Below are 22456 nucleotides of genomic sequence, written 5' to 3'. Positions count from 1 at the left end.
CCTGGCTCTGTGCTCAGGGATCACTCCTGGCGGTGCTCACAGTGCCATATGAGATGCCGGGGAGCGGAGGGGGGGGATGTCGAACCCGGGTCAGCCACGTGCAAGGCCAAAACTCTGAGCATCACCACGTGTGGCCCAAACCCCAAAACGGGATTAGAAATGGGAAGCGGTTGCCTGCCTTGCTCGGGGCGGGGGCGGGGGGCGGAAAAGCACCACCCAGTACCATGGGGGTACTGTGGCATCTGGGATGTGACCTGGTGACCACAGAGCCGTGTCCCCGGGCTGGACGTCGGGGCCAGTGGCCAGGATGCGAATGGTGCATCTCCAGTGCCTCCTTCCATGGGGAGGTGGCCACCGCCTGTCCCCAGCCCCCCAGCTGCCCATCCCGAAGGTGGCCGGGTTGCAGACACATGCAAAGCCCCCTGCGTGGAGGGGAGGGGGCACCGCCAGCCAAGCTCCATCCCGGTCTGTTGACAGCACTCCAGCTCAGTTTGCGAGGCTGGCCCGCGTCCAGACGCGAAAGAAAAGCAAGACATATATTATTGTTTATAATCTGCTTTATTCCACCCACCCTTGACGGCGCGGCTCGCGGGGGCCGCCGGATAAATCCTCCATCCCCCCCACCCCCCACCCCGCAACCCGGTACCTTTAACTACCGATGCAGAAAGTGGTTAATACGCTTTTGCCCGCGCGACTTGGCTGCACTCCGGGAAATCGCTTTAATTGAAAAGCATTAAATGGTAAAATGATTCTAAAAATAATCATCGCCAAGGCCCTGCACACGCAGAGCCACTGAGTCCCGGGGCCCCTCCGGGAGACAGGCTGCAGCTTAAGGACCCCCTGGGGTTGAGGGGGGTCTGTGCCCCCCAAAATACAGTGATGGGGGTTGGTCCCCACGTTGAGCAGGGGAAAGAGCCGCGGGTCAGACCCCCCGTGTTTGTGTTCCTGGAATAACACACTCGTGGCCGAAATAGGAGATTTAGCCCCAAAATCCCTACCTGGAGTTTGTCCCGGCTGTAGCCATCTGCCGGAAGCTGTTTACCGCGCTAATGGCCTTCCACAAAAACTGCTCGTTGCCAAGACCAATTTGGGGACTGAGGGCTCCTTGAGCTTGTTTGTTTGCTTTTTGGGTCACACCCGGCGATACTCAGGGATTCCTCCTGGCTCTGCACTCAGGAATTACTCCTGGGGACCCTATGGGATGCCGGGGATCGAACCCGGGTCAGCCGCATGCAAGGCAAACGCCCTCCCCACTGGGCTATCGCTCCAGCCCTCCCTGAGCGTTTTTGGGAAATCCCAGCCTGGCACGAACCCCCTAAGTCCCTCTTCCCACGCAGGAGACCCTCAGCCCAGAGGAGTGGGAGCAGGGGAGATTGCAGGAGAGGGAGTTGGGGTGCAGGTCAGCCCGGAAGTTCTGGCCGGCCCATGGAGCTCACTCAGGAAGGAAACCCCTTTTTCCCAGGGCCCCCTCTGTCCACAGGAGGAAAAAAATGCTCAGGACACGTGACAGCCGTGGCCGTTACTCCCCAGAGCTGTGCCCGTGAGTGACAGGCATGGGGCGAGGTGGTTGGGGCCACACCCAGCAGTGCTCGGGGGTTACTCACAGCTCAGTGCTCAGGCCAGGTATGAAACAAAGACCAGAGAAAAAGCAAGAGGCCAAGGTGACTGGCTGGGTTGGGGCTCAGGCTTGGCTTGAGGGAGACGCAGGTCACTCAGCGACCCCCTCCCCGGGCCCCTAAGTCCAGGACCTCACGCCCCCCGCCCCACTCCACTGTCTTCTGTTATAAAGGGACGAGCCGGGTCCTGAGCTCCACCAGGAGTGACCCCAGAGTAGCACCAGGCAGAACTGGGAGGTACTACCAGGGGGGAACCCCCAGCGCAAGCTTGTTTTTTATTTATTTTTTATTTATTTTTTGCTTTTTGGGTCACACCAGGCAATACACAGGGGTTTCTCCTGGTTCTGCACTCAGGAATTACCCCTGGCAGTGCTCGGGGGACCAGATGGGATGCTGGGAATTGAACCTGGGTCTGCTGCGTGCAAGGCAAACGCCCTCCCCGCTGTGCTATTGCTCCAGCCCCACAAGCTTGTTTTTAAATAGAAAACGCTGGCGTGATAGTCCAGCTTGCCTCGCACACAGCTGACCTGGGTGGGGTCCCCAACACCCTCTATGTGAGCCCCTCCAGGAGTGAGCCCTGAGCACAAAGCCGGGAGTGAGCCCTGAGCACAGTCAGGAGTCAGCACTGAGCACAGGGCCAGGAGTCAGCCCTGAGCACAGATCCGGGAGTCAGCCCTGAGCACAGAGCCAGGAGTCAACCCCAAGCACTCCCAGGTGTGGCCCCAGAAGCCAAAACCAAGAAAGAAATGAAATGGAGGGAGCGATAGCACAGCAGGGAGGGTATTGGCCCTGCACGCGGCTGACCCGGGTTCGATCCCCAGCATCCCATAGGGTCCCCGGAGCACCGCCAGGAGTGATTCCTGAGTGCATGAGCCAGGAGTCGGCCCTGAGCATCGCCGGGTGGGACTCAAAAGGCCACACACACACACACACACACACACACACACACACACACGGGGTCATCCCTCTAACCACCCTGGAGTTAGGTCTCGTTTTCGGGGTCCCACGTCCTGGCCCCCACAGTTGCCTGCCCGGACTCCCTCCTGGGGCGGAGGAAGGACCCACCGGGCCCAGCTTGGCCCCCCACCCGCCGCCCACCTGGTCCCCCGGGGCCCCAAGGACGAGTGGACACGCGGCCTCTAGAGAAGTTGAGTTTATTGGACGGGGCGGGCCCGCCCCCGCGCATGCGCAGTGAGGAGCAGGTGCAGCGCCCGCGGGCACGTGGCTATAAATAAGGAGGGGGAGGGGCTTTGTTTTTCTTTTTTTTTTGTTTTAACCATTTTCTTTCCTCCCCTCCCAGGAAATGAGACTCCGTTCCCTCTTAACTGTACAAAATTTACACTGCGTAGGGAGCCAGTCCAGGGGCCGGGGCTGGGGGGCTGCGTGCAGGCTCAGGCCCCCCCAGCCGGGCCCCCGCGACCCCCCGCCGGCCTGGGTCGGGGAAACGGGGGATGCAGATGCGATGAGGGGGTCCGTCCCTGCTGTGCTCTGCTCCCTTGGCCCAGAGCTGCGCTGCCCCCGCCCGCAGCCGTGCCCCGATTCTGTGCTTCTGCCCCGGTCCCCGGACCCCCACCCCCACCCCCGGCCCGGGTGCGTGGGGTGCCGGCGCCCCTTTCCTGGCCCGGGACCCCGCGGCAGAGGGAGGCAGTTGATGTGCTTTGGATTCCGCATGCCCAGCGCCGCCGTCGGCAAGCGGCCGGCAGAGCCCGTGCCCGCTGCATCGCCCCGTCCTGCAGCCCACCGTGTTTCGCCAAGTGTTAAAGTGCAACGTTGCCGAGTCGCCGCCGCCTCCGCCCGCCGGGCCCAGAGCTGGCCCGGACGCGGCCGCGGCTGCAACTCGGGGTGTCTGGAGCGCGAGCCCGAGGAGATGCCAGCGAGCCCGGGGCCCTGCAGCGCCCAGATCGGCGGCCCCTGGCGGCCTCTCCACCGGGGGGCGCTCTTTCCTCTACCCATAACTGCACCCACAGACTCCACCGGGGGGCGCTCCTTCCACTGCCCCGCAACTGCGCCCGCAGACTCTCCACCAGGGGGCGCTCTTCCCATTGCCCCTTAACTGCACCCACAGACTCCACCGGGGGGCGCTCCTTGCACTGCCCCACAACTGCGCCCGCAGACTCTCCACCAGGGGGCGCTCTTTCCGCTGCCCCGCAACTACAGACTCTCCACCAGGGGGCGCTCTTTCCACTGCCCCATAACTGCACCCACAGACTCCACCAGGGGGCGCTCCTTCCACTGCCCCGCAACTACAGCAGACTCTCCACCAGGGGGCGCGCTTCCCATTGCCCCTTAACTACACCCACAGACTCCACCAGAGGGCGCTCTTTCCGCTGCCCCGCAACTACAGCAGACTCTCCACCAGGGGGCGCGCTTCCCATTGCCCCTTAACTGCACCCACAGACTCCACCAGAGGGCGCTCTTTCCGCTGCCCCGCAACTACAGCAGACTCTCCACCAGGGGGCGCGCTTCCCATTGCCCCTTAACTGCACCCACAGACTCCACCAGGGGGCGCTCTTTCCACTGCCCCGCAACTACAGCAGACTCTCCACCAGGGGGCGCGCTTCCCATTGCCCCTTAACTACACCCACAGACTCCACCAGAGGGCGCTCTTTCCGCTGCCCCGCAACTACAGCAGACTCTCCACCAGGGGGCGCGCTTCCCATTGCCCCTTAACTGCACCCACAGACTCCACCAGGGGGCGCTCTTTCCACTGCCCCGCAACTACAGCAAACTCTCCACCAGGGGGAGCTCTTTCCACTGCCCCATAACTGCACCCGCAGACTCTCGACCAGAGGACGCTCTTGCCTCGGCCCCACGACATAGCGCCAAGGCTAAGCTGCTGACTGCAGACTCTCCACCAGAGGGCGCTCTTTCCCCCTCAACCTCCACAACACCCCCAAGCCAAGGTGCCCAGGGCAGCCCCGCCACCAAAGGAAGCTCTTTTCTCCCAACTCTGTGATGCGCCTCCAGGCTCAGCTGCCACCTAGTCTCTCCACCAGAGGGCGCTCTTCCCCCCCATCTCGTAGCACACTACACCATTAGGCTATGCTGCTATCTGATGCCTGTCCGCCAGAGGGCGCTCTTCCCCCAATCCCATAGTACACCATTAGGCTTTGCTGCCACCTGCAGCCTGTCCACCAGAGGGCGCTCTTCCCCCCCATCACCACCACCACCAGGCTAAGGTACCAACTCCACTCCTCCACCCAAGGACCCTCTTTTTCTCTCAATTCCGTGACACACTTCCAAGCTCAGCTGCCTCTCCACCAGAGGGCGCTCTCCCCCACCCAGCTCCGTAATACACCACTAGGCTCAGCTGCCACCTACAGTCTCTCCACCAGAGGGTGCTCTTCTCCTTCTCCAACTCTATTATACACCATTAGGCTATGCTGCCAACCTGCAGCCTCCCCACCAGAGGGCGCTCTTTCCCCCGAGTTCCACACCACCACCAGGCTCAGCTGCTACCTGCAGCCTCTCCACCAGAGGGCGCTCTCCCCACCCCAAAATTCATTATGCTCCCCCAGGCTAAGCTGCCACCCACAGCCTCCCCACTAGGCGGCGCGCTTTCAGACTGGCACAAGGGCTGGGGGTTCTCTGCCGTTTCCCACCATCTCCTCCGGGGTTTTGCTTTGCGGCAAAATCCAGATTTTTTTTCTCTATTTTCCACTCATCCCCATGATGTCCAGAACTGGTTTGGGTTTGGTTTTTTTTTTTTCCCACTACTAATTGTCGCTAAGATTCTTTCTTTTTTGTTTGTTTGGTTTTGGGTCATACCCGGCGATGCTCAGGGGTTCCTTCTGGCTCTGCGCTCAGGAATGACTCCTGGCAGTGCTCGGGGGACCCTATGGGATGCTGGGAATTGAACCCGGGTTGGCCGCGGGCAAGGCAAACGCAAAGGCAAAGTGGATTCCCTGATGAGCTTCCATGGTCCCCCAAGTCTGGGCGCCCCTCTGGACTCCCTGGAGCACTTACTAGCCTAGCTGAGTTAGGGGGGGTCTCGCCAGGGTGGGGAAGACAGTCAAGAATCTGCCCACCCGCTAAGAGAACATGTCCTTTGTCCTCACATGGCCTGTTGGCTGGCTACTGAGTCCTATCCCCAAAGACTCCCCATGGAACGCATGGGGCTGGCCACCCCCTCCGACCCAACCCTGGACCTGCAACAAGAGCCTGTTTGCAGGACTCTGCATGAAGGACGGAAGAACCAGAGCTGGGAAGGCACGATCAAGCCTGACCCCTGCCACTGCCCCTCCCCTGGGCACCCCAAACACCCAAGAAAACTGAAGGAGAAAGGTGGGTCCTGGGGCACATGAGCTCTGCCCCCCACTTCAGCTGGCGTCATTTGCACGTGACCGGACCCCACTGCATCGGGCCCAGATGTGCAGTGCCATGGGGGTGGCCCCTGGGCCTTAGGATGACCCACAGAGGGGCTGGGAGGCCATGGACAGCACCCAGGGTGCCAACCTCAGCTGCTGCCAGTGTAGACGTGAGCCAGCAGCCTGTGGCCAGTGTTAGGGCTGGCCCCTAACGTGATGGGGACTGGGCGGAAAGCCACCTTCGAGGATGCCGTGGGGGTGACCTTCAAGTCCACTCCGACCCCCAGGCCTGCACCTCCCAGAACAGGGGTCTTGGGTGCTCCTGGCCACCAGCACCCATAAGGGGACCCAAGCAGTCTACGCTGTGGGCACTGATGGTCCTCTCCCTGGGGCTGGCCACCTCACAGCATCCCCGCCACCAGCCAATGGGAAAGATGCACATGGGAGTCTCGGGGCGGGGCAGGGAAGTCGCTGCTTGTCTTGGGGAGTGGGGACCCCCCAGAAAGGTCCCTAAGAGCCCAAACTGATACTCGGGCATGTGCTTCCGGGGGTCAGCGGTGAGATGTCACGGGCAGAATAAATGGGGAGGCGGGGGTGGGCTCCACGTCAGGCTGTGACTGTCCCTGTCACTGACCTTGGCTAAGGGACTTTTTTTTTAAATTCAGTTCATCAGTGATAGGGAGTCTGGGGGGGGGGCAACTGGTGGCATCATCCTCCCTCAGGAACCGGGATTCAGGGGCGATTCGCGGTGCACAAGGCAAAAGGCCGTGGGGGGCACACAGAGTGACGGGCGCTGAGCAGACAAAGCTGGGAAGCTGGGGACAGGGGGGAGGCGATGGGCAGAGCCTGGCATCGGGGGGGCTGCACCCTGGTGCCATGTCTGTCCAGGGAGCAGGAGATTGTGACCCCCTCTCGGCACCGGGGAAGAGCAGCTGGCCCAACTCTGTGCTCCCATGACCCGCAAACTGGGGACACTGCAAACTGTGGTCATCACAAATCGTGATCACTGCAACTTGTGGGCATCGCAAATCGTGATCACTGCAACTTGTGGGTGTCGCAAATTGTGATCACTGCAAATCGTGGACATAACAAATCGTGATCACTGCAACTCATGGGCATCACAAATCGTGATCACTGCAACTCGTGGGCATCGCAAATCGTGTCACTGCAACTCGTGGGCATCGCAAATCATAATCACTGCAACTCATGGGCATTGCAAATGGTACACACCGCAAATGGTGGCCACTGCAAATGGTGGCCGCTGAAAATTGCGGACGTGGCCCACGGCATGCCTTGGCTGTTCCTCCCTCATGTGTCTCTGAGGCTCGGGCAGCTGGGGGGGGGGGCCAGGGTGAGCAAGTCTAAAAGGGTGGGTGCTCCATGTCGTCGAGCCAGGAGGCAGGGCTGGTAGGGAAGTCGGGGTAGCCCACGCTGCTCCCCGTGGAGATGTCGGAGGTGGGACCACCCGTCAGTGCTCGCAGCGTCTGGCCGACGCCCGGGCCGCCGTGGGCCACAATAGCCAAGTTACTGTCCACGGCGTAATCCAGCCCGTTGAGCAGCGGCGCATGGGACGGCAGGGACGAGATGGAGGAGGGCGACTGGGGGACGCCATAGGGGCTCCCGTCACGCAGGTCCTGGTAGTGCTGGCCCGGCCCGTCCACGGAGAAGCCGCCGCTCACCAACTGTCCGGCGGGCACGTCGGCCACATTGCTGTAGAGCCTGTTGGAGCGGCCGAGCTCGGACAGAAGCTGATCCTCTGTGGGTCAGAGAAGGGGGTTGAGGGGTGGCGCCAGGCCCGCCCACCCCCCCGAGCCCGTGGGTTCCCCCGACACAGCCAGGAAGCACCCAGAGCCAGCAGTGCCCGGCCACGTGGGCGCCGACATCAGCCCAGTCTCCCAAGGGTGGCCCACGGAAATCTGGGTGTCGGGCTGGAGCCATAGCACAGCGGGGAGGGCATTGGCCTTGTACATGGCCGACCCGGGTTCGATCCCCGGCATCCCATAGGGTCCCCCGAGCACCGCCAGGAGTGATTCCTGAGTGCAGAGCCAGGAGGGACCCCTGAGCATCGCTGGGTGGGACCCAAAAAGCCAAAAAACAAAAACAAACAGATGCCAGGGCCCTAGAGAAGACCCCTCAGCGACCCCCAGAGGAGATCCCGCAGACACCCACGCTTCTAACCCAGCGAAAGTGGGGGTGGGGTGGAGGAGGGGGAAGGGTAGGAGCCCCCTTGGGCACCCTGAGTGGACCTGAGCTGGACGAGAACTCCAGCACCCCTAACCCCTGCAGGGGGTCCCCGGGAGAGCCCAGCTGGGCTGGGGCAGGGAGGCAGTGCAAGGTGGGGGAGTTGGAGGTGGGGGCGGCTCCCAGTCAGGGGGGATGCAGTGCCCTGCTTTCTGCGGGGTCCGGGGGCACATGCAGGTATCCCACAGCGTGTCCGGAGTCCCGGGGCACGTGTGGGGTACAGGGCAGGGCGCGTGCTGGGTGGGGGATCCAGGGTCCCGGTGTGTGTGGGGTGGTCCCAAGGCATTGGGGGTGGGCCCAGGGAGCGTGTGGGGTCTGGGGCATGTCTGGGATGTCCAGGATCCAGGGTGTGCAGGAGTCCGGGGTCCGGGCTGTGTATAGGGGGTATGCATACGGGGTGTCCAGGTCCTGAGCCACCTGGAGGAGTCCCGGGGCACGTGCAGGGTGTCTGGGGTCCCGGGGCATGTGCGGGGGTCCCGGGGCACGTGCGGGGTCCCAGGAAATGTGTGGGGTGTCGGGTCCTGGGCGCATGCAGGGTTCCGGGGTGCATGTGGGGTCCCGGAGCTTGCGGGGTGTGGGGTCCTTGGGCGCGTTCGGGGTGTCCCGGGTCCCAGGGCACACATGGGGTGTCCCGGGTCCTGGGGCGCGTGGGGGTCCTGGGGCGCGCGCAGGGTGTCCCGGGTCCCGGGGCACGTGTGGGGGTCCCGGGGCGTGGCCGGGATCCCACGGCACATGTGGGGTACAGGGCGGGGCGCGTGCGGGGGATCCAGGGTCCCGATGCGTGGGGGGTGGTCCCGGGGCGTGTGGGGGGCCCAGGGAGCGTGTGGGGTCTGGGATGTCAAGGGTCCAGGGTGTGTGGGGGTCCGGGATCCGGGACGCATATAGCGGGTATGCATACGGGGTGTCCGGGTCCTGAGCCATGTGGAGGGGTCCCGGGGTGCATGCAGGGTGTCCAGGGTCCTGGGGCGTGTCCGGGGTGTGGGATCCCGGGGCGCGTGCAGGGTGTCCGGGGTCCCGAAGTACGTGCGGGGGTCCCGGGGTGCATGAGAGGGTCCCGGGTCGCGTGTGGGGTCCCAGGAAGTGTGTGAGGTGTTGAGTCCTGGGCACGTGCAGGGTCCCGGGGCGCGTGTGGTGTTCCGGGGTCGTGGAGCACGTTTGGGGGTCCCAGGCCGTGTATGGGGTCCCGGCACTTGCGGGGTGTGGAGTCCTTGGGCGCGTTCGGGGTGTCCCGGGTCCCAGGGTGCACATCGGAGGTCCCGGGGCGCGGGGTGTCCCGGGTCCTGGGGCGCATGTGGGGGTCCCGGGGGCATCCGCGGGGGTCCCGGCGCTCACCGCGGAAGCTAAGCTCGCTGTCGCTGACCCCGCATTCTTCGGCCGAGCTCTCACGCTCCTGCTTCCCGCCGCGACCGCTGCGCTTCACGGTCTTGTAGAACTGGCCCCAGCGGTGCCGGCCCGCGTCCTTCTTCAGCCGCTTCTCCTTGGCCCGCCGGTTCTGGAACCAAACCTGCAGGCGGGTGACAGCCGGGGACACTGCAGGGGACGCTGCTTCTGTGTGTGTGTGTGTGTTTCTACGTCTGCCTAGATCTGGACCTGCATCTCAAATTCTGTGTTTCATGTTGATTACAGCTTTTGGGGTCCCACCCGGCGATGCTCAGGGCTGACTCCTGGCTCTGCACTCAGGAATCACTCCTGGCGGTGCTTGGGGGACCCTATGGGATGCTGGGGATCGAACCCGGGTCAGCCGCGTGCAGGCAAACAGCCTTCCTGCTGGACATACCACCTTTCACACCTCCGCGGCGAGACTCAGGTTGGGCCCTGCACCCCTGTGTGGCCCCTAGCCCTGGCCAGCCTGGCCACTCACCTGCACGACCCTCATGTCCAGGCCCGTCTCAGAGGACAGCTGCTCCCTTACGTGGCGTGCGGGCTTGGGCGAGTTCTTGTACGCGTTCTTCAGGGTCTCCAGCTGCTTGGCCGTGATCGTCGTGCGCGGCCGTTTGCTGCCGGCCTCCGAGTCATCTGCAGGATACATGGAACTGTGTCAGCCTCGGATGCGTGGGAGCAGCCCCCCCGACCCTGCAGAGCCTGCTCCCACCAGCCCGCCCCCCCCCCCCGGGAGGATTCGGCACTAGCACCTGGCGGGCTCAGGAGTGGGGGCTGATTCCAGGGGGCCCAGAACTTCCTCGCGCCGATTACAGGGACTATTACACCGTGATGGGAACATCTACGGTTATTATCACTTAAAACCCCTTTTATGTCCTGTAACCGCGTCGCCCAACTATTCATTAAGCCGCTGGGACTGTGTGGTAAAGTGCACCCAGAGATCAATAGTCTTGGTGCGGAGCCCTGAGGGAAAAAATGGAGGGTTGGGGCTGGAGTGATAGCACAGCGGGAAGGGCATTTGCCTGACACACAGCCGACCCGGGTTCGATCCCCGGCATCCCGTAGGGTCCCCCCGAGCACCCTGATCTGATCCCTGAGCACTTGCCAGGTGTGACCCCAAAACCAAAATAAATAAATGAGCATTAAGGCAAAGACAAAATGGTGCACCCCAAAACAGCCCCCCATGGGGAAACTTGCCCGGGAGAGAACAATGTCCCATCCCAAATGGCACTTTCTGTGTAGGGCCTTTGATTTTGGGGGGAGTCACACCCGGCACCCAGAGGCTACTCCCAGCTGGGCAGTGCCAGGAATGGAGCCTGTGCTCGGTGCCTTGGGCGTCTGCCTGGCGCAGGCACCTTCGTGGTATGGAAGACGCAGGAGCCCGGGTAGGGGTGGGGGGTGGAGAGCACAATGGCGAGGGTGGAGAGGGCAGGGGTGGGGATGGAGATGGTACAGGTGGGGTGATGGAAGGCGTTAGGGGTGGAGAGGGTAGGGGTGGGAGGTGGAGAGAACCGGGTCCACTGAACCCTGCTGGCAGGGGTGAGACAGGAAAGGGGCCTGTCACGGAGAAATCACGCATCTTCACGAGACCCAAACCCCCGGCTGCTGGGCACTGCATGAGAGCCAGGTGGGCACTGCATGAGTGGCAGGCAGACACTGCGTGAGGGGCATTAGGCACTGTGTGAGGGGCAGATGGGCACTGCGTGAGGGGCAGGCAGGCACTACATGAGGGCCAGGCGGGCACTGCGTGAGGGGCAGGCAGGCACTGCTTGAGGGCCAGGCAGGCACTGCGTGAGGGGTTCGTGGGCTCTGCGTGAGGGGCAGTGGGCACTGCATGAGAGGCAGGCGGGCACTGTGTGAGGGGCAGGCAGGCACTGCGTGAGGGGCTTGTGGGCACTGCGTGAGTGGCAGGCGGGCACTGTGTGAGGGGCTCATGGGCACTACGTGAGGGGCAGGAGGACACTGCATGAGGGGCAGGCAGACAGTATGTGAGGGGCTTGTGGGCACTGCGTGAGGGGCAGTGGGCACTGTGTGAGTGGCAGGCGGGCACTACATGAGGGGCTCGTGGGCACTGTGTGAGGGGCAGCAGGCACTGCATGAGGGACAGCAGGAACTGCGTGAGGGGTAGGTGGGCACTGTGTGAGGGGCAGGACACTGCATGAGGGGTAGGACACTGCGTGAGGGTGCTGCTCACCGTTCTGCTTGGCCGTCTCATAGTCCTCCTTGCACACGAGCCTCCCGTCCTCCATGAGGTAGAACTCGTCGCCCGTGGCCAGCTGCCTCTGGCAGATGACGCAGGCGAAGCAGGGCAGGTGGTAGACGAAGTCCTGGGCCTTGCGGACCACCTGGGTCGGGGGGATCCCCTGCCGGCAGGCCGTGCATTTGGTGCCGAAGCGCCTATGGGGTCACGGGGGGGAGTGTGGTCGCGTCTGCATCCCCAGAGCCCCCCAACTCCAAGCCATGGGCGCTGAGCATGGGCTTTGAGCATCCCCTGGGCAGAGGGATGTTGAGAGGACCTTGGTGTAGCATTAACGCGCTAAGGCCCCCGGAACCCCCTGAGCGACCCCCCAGCCACTCCAGTGTCAGGGCTTGGGGGTCCCCCAAGCACTGCTGGGCGTGGTCTCGCCACTCAAGAAATCTCCTTTGGGGGTCGGAGCGATAGCAAAGCAGGGAGGGCGTTTGCCTGGCATGCAGCCGACCCAGGTTCGATCCCCAGCATCCCATGTGGTCCCCCAAGCACCGCCAGGAATGATTCCTGAGTGCAGAGCCAGGAGGAACCCCTGAGCATCGCCAGGTGTGACCCAAAAAGCAATACTAATAATAATCACTGTCCCTGTCACTGTCCTCCCATTGTTCATAGATTTGCTTGGGCGGGCCCAGTAACATCTCCATTGTGACACTTGTTACTGTGTTTGGCATATCAAATACGTCATGGGGAGCTTGCCAGGCTTTCGCGAGGGCACGATACTCTCGGTAGCTTGCCGGCCTCTCCGAGAGGGGCGAAGGAATTGAACCTGGGTCTGCCAAGCCTCCTGCAAGGCAAACACCCTACCCGCTGTGCTATTGCTCCAACCCAATAATAATAATAATATAGAGAGGAAGGGAGGGAAGGAGGAGGGGGAGGAAAGAGGGAGATGGGTGAGGGAAGGAAGGAGAGAGGGAGGGAGGGAGAGAGGAAGAAGAAGAGAGAGGGAGAGAGGGGCTGGAGTGATAGCACAGCGGGGAGGGCGTTTGCCTTGCATGCGGTCGACCCGGGTTCGATCCCCGGCATCCCATAGGGGTCCTCCAAGCACCACCAGGAGTGATGCCTGAGTGCAGAGCCAGGAGTCAGCCTTGAGCATCGCCAGGTGGGACCCAAAAAGAAAAAAAAAGGTCATGGGCCCCAAAGAATGAGTATCCCCAGAAAAAAGAGCACCCCCCCAAAAAAATTGCTTCTTCCAGCTCATCCCCTGGTCGACACCTTGGGGGTGGGCCCAGGTGGGGACAGACAAGTGCGAACACAGATGGGGGGTGATGAGGGGGTCATGGCACCCCGTCTCCCCCCACAGAACCTCAGCAGTGGTTGGGGACAGGCAGGAATTTGGGGACACGTGGAGTCGCAGGCAAGGAGACTGCAACGCCACTGACAGCGATCAAGCTAATTATTCACGACACCTCATCTTCCTCCTCGTGAGAGGCGCGTCCTAATGGATCCGGAGGCCGCGCTGTAATGATCCTTTTAACTCCCGTTTAGACGCAGTCCCCGTCCCCGGCAAGGACGGTCCGTATTTCATCCACATTAATACCAAATAAATTAATTATGGTCACGGCGATCATGACGAATCCCAGATTAATGGGGGATGATGGGACTTTTACGCTGTAATGATGCCGGGGGCGGGGGGCCTGGGTGGGCGTGGTGGGCTGTGGTCCCCAAAGCTGCCTGGGATGGAGCAGGGGAGGGTGGCTGAACCCACACATGGAGCCCCCAAAGCATCCGACGGTCATTCTTCTGAACTGGTACCCCCCAGGAGGGTGCCGGGACATGGTCTCTGATCTGGGGGTCCCTGGAGTGCAGGCATCTTGTTTAATGGGGTACAGGGGACCAGGGAAGTCCATTCCCTGCCCGGGGTTCAGGATGGATCTGCAGGTCACCCCAGTGTGGATCAAACTTGTAGGAATAGGAGGGTACAGGCATCAATTTTCAGCTTTCCCAGGGGTCCAGGATAAACACAGAAACAGCTTCTTGGGGCTAGAGCGATAGCACAGCGGGGAGGCTGTTGGCCTGGCATGCGGCCGACCCGGGTTCGATCCCCGGCATCCCATAGGGTCCCCCGAGAACCACCAGGAGTGATCCCTTACTCTGCCGATTCCATCCCATTTCCCCCCCCCCCCCGCCCTGCCCAGGCTGGACCCACTGCCTCCTCCCCAGGGCCCCTCTGAACCCAGAGACCAGCCAGGCCCCGGGTTCCAAAGGAACTGCAGCCCCACGCTGCAGCTCGCCCCCTGCTGGACAGCGAGGAGGTGGCAGGTCAGAGAGATTCGGGCAAAGGGAGACTTGCCCGCCAGCCCGTGGAGGGGCCTGGGTTTGACCCCAACAATCCCGGGGTCCGCCCACCCCCCCTCCAGCTCCATCCCGGGGCTGCGGGTGATTTACCGCCCGCTGTATCTCTCTCTGCCTTGACACCTTCTCCCTGTATTTCTTCTCTCTGTCACTGCATTTGACAGGTGAGTCGTGGATATTTACAGTGACTGTATGGGCCAATATTCCCCACATATATCACGGCTGTAGCCATGTACTGGGGACAGGAAGTCCTGCTGAAGGTGGCCCAGCCCCGGGCACCCCCAGCCTCACTCGAACGACCCTATGTGTGTGGGGGGAGGGGCGGGGTGGGGTTCCACTTGGGTTTTGTTTATGCGAGATCCAGGTGAGACCCAGAGCCTCATGCATGCCACTGGCCCCTACCGCCAGGGTGTTCAATACAATGTTTTACTTTCTAAAAAATCCAAGGTGGGGGGCTGGAGTGATAGCACAGCAGGTAGGGCGTTTGTCTTGCATGCGGCCGACCTGGGTTCGATTCCCAGCATCCAATATGGTCCCCTGAGCACCGCCAGGAGTAATTCCTGAGTGCAGAGCCAGGAGTAACCCCTGTGTATTGCTGGGTGTGACCCCAAAAGAAAAAAAACCAAAAAATTCCAAGGGGGCGGGGTGGAATGATAGCACAGCGGGGAGGGCGTTTGCCTTAAATGCAGCCAACACAGGTTTGATTCCCAGCATCCCATTGGCCCCCCTGAGCACTGCCAAGAGTGATTACTGAGTGCAGAGCCAGGAGTAACCCCTGTGCATCGCTGGGTGTGACCCAAAAGCAGACAAAGAAGAAGAAGAAGAGGAAGAAGAAGAAGAAGAAGAAGAAGAAGAAGAAGAAGAAGAAGAAGAAGAAGGAGGAGGAGGAGGAGGAGGAGGAGGAGGAGGAGGAGGAGGAGGAGGAGGAGGAAGAAGAGGAGGAAGAAGAAGAAGGAAGAAAGAAAAAGAAAGAAGAAAGAAGAAGAGAAGAAGAAGAGGAGGAGGAGGAGGAAGAAGAAGAAGAAGGAAGAAGAAAGAAGAGAAGAAGAAGAAGAAGAAGAAGAAGAAGAAGAAGAAGAAGAAGAAGAAGAAGAAGAAGAAGAAGGAAGAAGAGGAGGAAGAAGAAGAAGAAAGAAGAAAGAAAAAGAAAAAAGAAGAAAGAAGAAGAAGAAGAGGAGGAGGAAGAAGAAGAAGAAGAAAGAAGAAGAAGAGAAGAAGAAGAAGAAGGGAGGAGGAGGAGGAGGAGGAGAAGGAAAAGGAAAAGGAGGAGAAGAGGAGGAGGAGGAGAAGACCATGAACCTTCCAGACTCAGGGACACCCGACAGCGCCCTCTGCTGGCAGCCTCCAGTATTACCGATCACCTCCCCACACCTCCAGGGGGCGCTCTTCGCAGCGGGGACCCCCTGAGGAGGTGTCTACGATGCCTAGAGCAGGAGTCTAGGATGCCTCTTGGAGCCACGCAAGTTTGGGGGTTGGTATTTCTCCCCCAATTTCCCTCCCTGCCCGGAACACGCGGTCTCTAGGGAACGGTCATTCCTGCCCGTAGCCAGGTCCGAGAGCCCTTCCCTGGCGGGTCCCAAGTTTTGCTCCTTCCCCTCCCCCGGGGGTCCTCGGTGGGAGACTCTGGGAGACAAGTCACGGCTAAAGGCCACCAGAGAGCTGGAGCGATAGTATAGCAGGGAGGGTGTTTGCCTTGCATGTGGCTGACCCGGGTTCGATCCCCAGCATCCCATAGGGTCCCCCGAGCACTGCCAGCAGTAATTCCAGAGTGCAGAGTCGAGACCCCTGAGCATCGCTGGGTGTGACCCAAAAAGCAAAAAAAATTAAACACCACCGGAAGTGTGCTCCAGAAGGCACCTTCGCCCCAAAGCCCCAAGAAGAATTGTTTCCCTCTGACAAACCAGCCCCCAGTGGTTTGACAGTGGCCCCTGTCCTGAGAACTGGCTCTGAGGCCTGACCTGCCATGGCCTTTACCCAGACTCAGTCCTGGGGAGCTCCAGAGAAGCAACTACCCTCATGGTCCCATTTCACAGATGAGCAAACTGAGGCCCAAGAGAGACAGAGAGCCCTAATCCCCTTGCCCAGAGAGGCACAGAGCTCAGAGGGGTGAAGCCAGCTAGAGAGACAGCCACCAAACCCGCACGGAGCACCCCGGGGCCTTAGGCTCAAAGAACTCCCAGGGAAAAGAGCCAAGTGCTCAGAAGTCAAGTGCTCATTAAAAATCAAACGAGTCAGTGCCTGAAGATTTGCAGCCCCCCCACACCTCCGTCCTGGCCCAGACCTGCCCCCAGGGTGCTCCGGAGCCCCAGACCCACCCCAAAAGTGGGTCCCTCCTCCCACGGGAGCAGCCGGGCGCGTGACTCACTTGAAGAAGTCCTCCTTGCAGTAGACGCTCCCGGCCCTGGAGAAGCAGCGGTCGGCCAGCGGCATCTGGCAGTCGGCGCACTTGAGGCAGGAGCCGTGCCAGTGGCGGTCCAGCACCTTCAGGATGAACTTGTCCAGGATGTGCTGGCTGCAGCCCGCGCACTGGGGGATCTCTGTGGAGAGAGCGGTGGAGTGAGCACAGCCGGGCAGCTCTGTACGGTTGTGAGGGTTGCGCACTGCACAAGGGCACCCATGGGGGGGGGGGCAATTGGATGCCGCTTGGCTGCTCTGGCCTGGGGTACTCTGGGGGCTCAGAGTGGCCATGTCCTAGACGCCCTCTTAATGCCAGCTGAAACCACCAAGCCCACATGGTGACAAACATTTTCACGACTGGGTGCTGAGTCGGTGATGAAAGCGTCAGGACAGCAGCTGGAGTGACAGCACAGCGGGGAGGGCGTTAGCCTGGCACGCGGACGACCCGGGTTCGATCCCCGGCATCCCAAAGGGTCCCCCAAGCACCGCCAGGAGTGATTCCAGAGCCAGGAGTCAGCCCTGAGCATCGCGGAGTGGGACCCCACCCCAAAACAAAACAAAAAGCACGTCAGCGCCCCCAAGTGATGCCTGTGAGGAATGACAAGTCATCTGGTCTAAAAGAGAAAAAAAAAACGGGGCCAGAGATTGCACAGAGGGGGGGTCTCCTGCCCACAGCCTGTTCCCGATGGACCCCAACACCAAAACCGTGGGACAATGTTCCCCAAGCACCAGGGGCAGGGGGTGAGAGTCTCAAGATTTAAGAGAGCTCCCTGGAGACTGGAGCGATAGCACAGCGGGTAGGGCGTTGGCCTTGCACGCGGCTGACCCGGGTTCGATTCCCAGCATCCCATAGGGTCCCCCGAGCATCGCCAGAAGTGATTCCTGAGTGCATGAGCCAGAAGTAGCCCCTGTGCATTGCCCGGTGTGACCCAAAATTTAAAAAAAAAATTAAAAAAAGAAGAAAGCTCCCTGTCCCCTCCTTCCCTCTCTTCCTCCCTCCCTCCCTCCCTCCCTCCCTCCCTCCCTCCCTCCCTCCCTCCCTTTCCTCTCTCTCTCTCTCCCTCTCCCTCCCTCTCTCCGTAGGTCTCTTTTTTCTCTTCCTTTTTCTCTCTCTGTTCACACGTGCTCAGTATTTTCCTATGTGCTCTGAAGTTGACTTTCTCGGGTTCCTTCTTTTCCCCCTTAAAAAAGGGGACAGGGAACATGGGCTCAAGAAATAATTTCAAGGTTAAGGCTCTTGTCTTGCACGTCAGGCCTAGAGTTTAATTCCTGGCACCATCCAAAAACTAAAAAGTTGGGGCTGGAGCAATAGCACAGAGGGTAGGGCGTTTGCCTTGAACGCGGCCAACCCGGGTTCGATCCCCAGCATCCCAGACGGTCCCCTGAGCACTGCCAGGAGTGACTCCTGAGTGCAGAGCCAGGAGTAACCCCTGTGCATCACTGGGTGTGACCCAAAAAGCAAAAAAAAAAAACCAAAACCAAAAACAAAAACAAAACAAAAAAAGCCTAAAAAAATGTTAGTACTAAAAAACTGAGACCAAAGAGAGAGTGCATGGGTTAAGACACTTGCCCTGCACGAGGCTGACCAGGTTCAATCCCCAGCACTGCATAGGGTCCCGGGAGCTAGGCCAGGGATCACTCCTGAGCACAGCTGGAGCGCCTCCAAGCCCACACACAATGGCAACAACAATAATATTAATAAACGTTTCTCCCCTGGGGCTGGAGCGATAGCACAGCAGGAAGGGCATTTGCATTGCACGTGACCGACCCGGGTTCGATCCCCGGCATCCCCTAGGGTCCCCCGAGCACCGCCAGGAGTGATTCCTGAGTGCAGAACCAGGAGTCAGCCCTGAGCATCGCCGGGTGGCCCAAAAAGCAAAATCTATTTTTTCTCCCTTAACCAAGAAACCCTTCCACCAGTAAGTTCCAAGACCTCCGTGGGACAGGAACCCCCTGAACTCTAAGGGTACAGGTGACCCTCTCAGCACAGGGACCAGTAGGGTGCAGGGGGAGCACGGAATTTGGAACCGGAGCCAGCTGGTCTCTGCTTAGCCTCAGCCCACTCAGGACAGTGCCCGGGAGAGTCCCAGAGCCCAGGACCTCGCCTCGTCATGACCCCCTGAAGAATGGGGCCAGGATGACCATGAGCCTCGTGGTCAGCATGCGTGGCCACCCAGGGTCACTGCACGCAGCAGAGAGGCCGCGGCCCGGGTGACGGTGAGGACACTGGAGGCGGCTCCTGGCCTGAACTTGAACCCTGGCAACCACCCTGCGGCAGCCCTGGGGTGGACAGCTATGCCCCCAAGGGACCTGTATGCCCAGCTAGCCCCTGTCCAGGGCCCCTAGCGCACGCTCCGCCCCCAGAGCAGCCCCTCCCCAGAGAAGCCCCGCCCCCAGAGAAGCCCCGCCCCCAGAGCGCACCACACCCAGCATACGCCCCGCCCCCAGCGCACACCAACCCCCAACAAGCCCCGCCCACAGCGAAGCCACGCCCACAGAGCACACCCCGCCTCCAGCTCCCGCCCCGCCCACAGTGCTTGCCCCGCCCCCAGCGCGCACCAACCTCCAATGCACGCCCTGCCCATAGCGAAGCCACGCCCCCAGCACACACCAACCTCAAGCAGCCCCGCCCACAGCGAAACCACGCCCACAGAGCACGCCCCGCCTCCAGTGCCCGCCCCGCCCACAGCGCCTCCCAAACCCCAAGAAGCCCCGCCCCCAGTGCAACCAACCCCCAAGAAGCCCCGCCCATCGCGGGGCCACGCCTCCAGCGCCCGTCCCGCCCCCAGTAATAGAGAGTTTCTGGGGCAGAGACCTGGGGTGCTGAGAGGCACAAGTGCTCAGAGGCAGGGACTCACTGCAGACACTTTGGGGGTTCAAGAGCACTCAAGCAGCGGTGCTCCCGGAGCCCAGGGGGCAGGTCTGGCTTTGCAGGGACACGCATGCATGCACCCAGCTCTGGACAGCAGGATCCTGCAGGTGGAGCAGGGGGAGGGAACCCTGGGAGCACCAGCTGGAGCACGTTTGCTCCCGGGGTGCACGGCAGAGAGCAGAGAGCTGCCCATTCCCACCTCATTGTGGCGTGGCCTTCACCCCCAAGAAGATAGCAGCTATATATCTCCCGCGGCTCCCCCCCGGCCCGGGAGGGAGCCGAGGCAGGCTCGTAAAATTTATTTCCAGCAAAGGTATCTTAATCTGATGAGTATTCAAGAGCCAGCGCTAATGTATGCGGGAGGGCTGGGGGCGGGGGCCTGGAAGCTTCCAGACAGATGCAGGCTTCAGAGGAAAACAGGCAGAAGAGGAGGAGGAGAGAGGCCAGCGGTGGGGGACCCCCAAACTCGGGGTTCACAGAACAGCCTTGGGCCCAAAGTAAAATCCTTTGGGGAGGAACAAACAGCGGTATATATATATATATATATATATATATTTTTTGAGGGTCACAACCGGCAATGCACAGGGGCTCCTCCTGGCTCTACACTCAGGAGTCACTCCTGGCGGTGCTCAGGGGACCCTATGGGATGCTGGGCATCGAACCCGGGTCAGCCACGTGCAAGGCAAACGCCCTCCCCGCTGTGTTATCACTCCAGCCCCCACAATTGTTTTGAGATTTAAAAAATAAACACCCTTGGGACCAGAATCAAAGGCTGGAGCAGAAGATTTGCACGTGGGAGCCCTGGTCTAGCGCCTACCACTGGCTCATCCTCTCCCCCTGACCCCAACGGCACACTGGGGGGTGACCCCCCAAAAATGTGGGGTGTTGAAGAGATAGTACAAAAATAAGGTGTTTGCCTTGCCTCAGCGCTGACCTGAAATCTACCTCTGCCCCCCAATAGGGTCCCCCAGCACCACCAGGAGTGATCCGTGAGCACAGAGCCAGGAGTAACCCCCAAGCAACGCTGTCTATGAATCCCCTAGAAATAAATAATAAAAAGGGAGATTTTGTAGATTTTGCGAGCCAGGGTACTACCGGAAACATGCATAATGCACAAAGAGTTTTACAAGGAAGATTCTGGAGGACGAGAGAGACCGGCCTCACTCAACCGCCACCCACAGAACTGTCCATGGTCCTGAATGTGAATTTGCACAACTCCGAGAGGCAGACTGCCACACCCCCATTTCCCAGACAGGTAAACCAAGTCCAGGCTAGCCAGCCAAAAGTGGTCCAGGGGCTGGAGCAATTGCACAGCGGGTAGGGCGTTTGCCTTGCACGCAGCCGACCTAGGTTCAATTCCCAGCATCCCATAGGGTCCCCCGAGCACCACCAGGAGTAGTTCCTGAGTGCATGAGCCAGGAGTAACTCCTGTGCATCGCCGTGTGTGACCCCCCAAAAAGCAAAAAAAATAGTGGTCCAGGTTCCACTTGTTGTAAAGGGGGGTGGGGAATGTCCAATATTTTAACTCAAAATTAAGTAGCCTGAGCTAGGAGGCAGAGGGGCTGAGGGACCCCATTCTGCCCGCCCCAATCAGCCATCTGGAAATTTCTTGGAGATGAGACAGGGCCGCTGGGAACTGAGGAGGCAGAGAAGCTGATCTATGCACAGGGATCTGGGTGGGGCAGGGGTGCCACGGGGACCCTTGGGGACAAGCGAGGGACCCAAGTGCCCAGAGAGGGTGCAAGAGGCAACTTCTTTCTGGCTGGGCACCTGGCCCTGGGTGGAGTTTCTCGGTGATACCGTAAAGGTCAGATTCTTCTCTGGGGGCCAGAGCGATAGCACAGGAGGGAGGACATTTGTCTTGTCTGTGGCTGACCCGGGTTTGATCCAGGTTATCCCATAGGGTAATCTGAGCACCGCCAGGAGTGATTCCTGAGTGCAGAGCCAGGAGTCAGACCTGAGCATCACCGGGTGGGACCAAAAAAAAAAAGATTCTTCTCTGGCATTGAGGGGACAGGGGCACTCAAGAGCCCAAACTTCATTGTCATCATCATTATTGTCTTTCAAGGTTCTGCGGGAGGTGGGGGGAGGACCCAGGTCTCGCACCTGCCGGGCAAACGCTCTACCTCTGAGCGCCAAGCCACACCCCCAGGGGGCACCAGCATCCTTATCCAGGTTGAGTGTGAAATGCTAGGAATTTTTCAAAGAGCAAGAACATTAATTGGCCGTTTGTCTTTCTACCAGCAGTGGATGAAAATGATGATTTACGGGGCTGGAGAGACAGCACAGCGGGGAGGGCGTTTGCCTTGCACGCGGCTGACCCGGGTTCAACTCCCAGCATCCCATATGGTCCCCTGAGCACTGCCAGGAGTAACTCCTGAGTGCAGAGCCAGAACTAACCCCTGCACATCGCCGGGTCTGACCCAAAAAGAAAAAAAAAAAGAAAAAAAAGAAAACGATTATTTACAACTTGGGGAACCCTAGCAGTGGTCAACTTTCAGGGAGCAGAAGAAACTTCCGGGGGGGATGGGGCGATAGCACAGCAGGGAGGGCGTTTGCCTTGCATGTGGCTGACCCGGGTTCGATCACTGTCATCCCATAGGGTCCCCCAGGCACTGCCAGGAGTGTGACCTGAAAAGCAAAAAAAAAAAAAGACAAAAAAAAAGAAAAACTTCTGCTCCACCCCTAACTCTTAATCTTGATTTTTTTTTCTTTTTGGGTCACACCTGGCGATGCTCAGGGGTTCCTCCTGGCTCTGCACTCAGGAATCACTCCTGGCGGTGCTCAGGGGACCCTATGGGATGCTGGGAATCAAACCCTGGTCGGTCGCGTGCAAGGCAAATGCCCTACCCGCTGTGCTATTGCTCCAGCCCCTTCCTTCCTTTCTTTCTTTCTTTCTTTCTTTCTTTCTTTCTTTCTTTCTTTCTTTCCGTTTCTTCCAACACTGGCTTGTCAGTGGACCCCTGGCCTCTGTCAGAATTGCACCCCTATACTCAGTTCCTGATGTGGAATCATTTATCCTAACATGAAGGTGTGCATGCTTTGGGTGGCATTGTCTGCATGAATGGTTAACGACACACCTGGGTCCATGTCACCAACAGGC

At 60.3% G+C, this 22456-nt stretch overlaps 1 protein-coding gene across 1 annotated transcript in view; it reads right to left on the bottom strand.

The window, feature by feature from the left end:
- Positions 1-7278: 7278 nt before the first annotated feature.
- Positions 7279-22456, bottom strand: part of LHX4 (LIM homeobox 4) — a 28154-nt gene continuing 12976 nt past the window's right edge. The window contains exons 3-7 of the mRNA XM_056108151.1: positions 16450-16621; positions 11739-11941; positions 10026-10180; positions 9497-9668; positions 7279-7679 (exon numbers count right to left, since the gene is read on the bottom strand). Coding sequence (XP_055964126.1) covers positions 7285-7679; positions 9497-9668; positions 10026-10180; positions 11739-11941; positions 16450-16621 — 1097 coding nt within the window. The 3' untranslated portion in view covers positions 7279-7284. The remainder of the gene's footprint in view (positions 7680-9496; positions 9669-10025; positions 10181-11738; positions 11942-16449; positions 16622-22456) is intronic.

The sequence above is a fragment of the Sorex fumeus genome, unplaced genomic scaffold, assembly GCF_029834395.1.
Source record: "Sorex fumeus unplaced genomic scaffold, SorFum_2.1 ptg000195l, whole genome shotgun sequence".
NCBI lineage: Eukaryota > Metazoa > Chordata > Mammalia > Eulipotyphla > Soricidae > Sorex > Sorex fumeus.
This window is presented reverse-complemented; position numbering and strand designations above follow the sequence as displayed.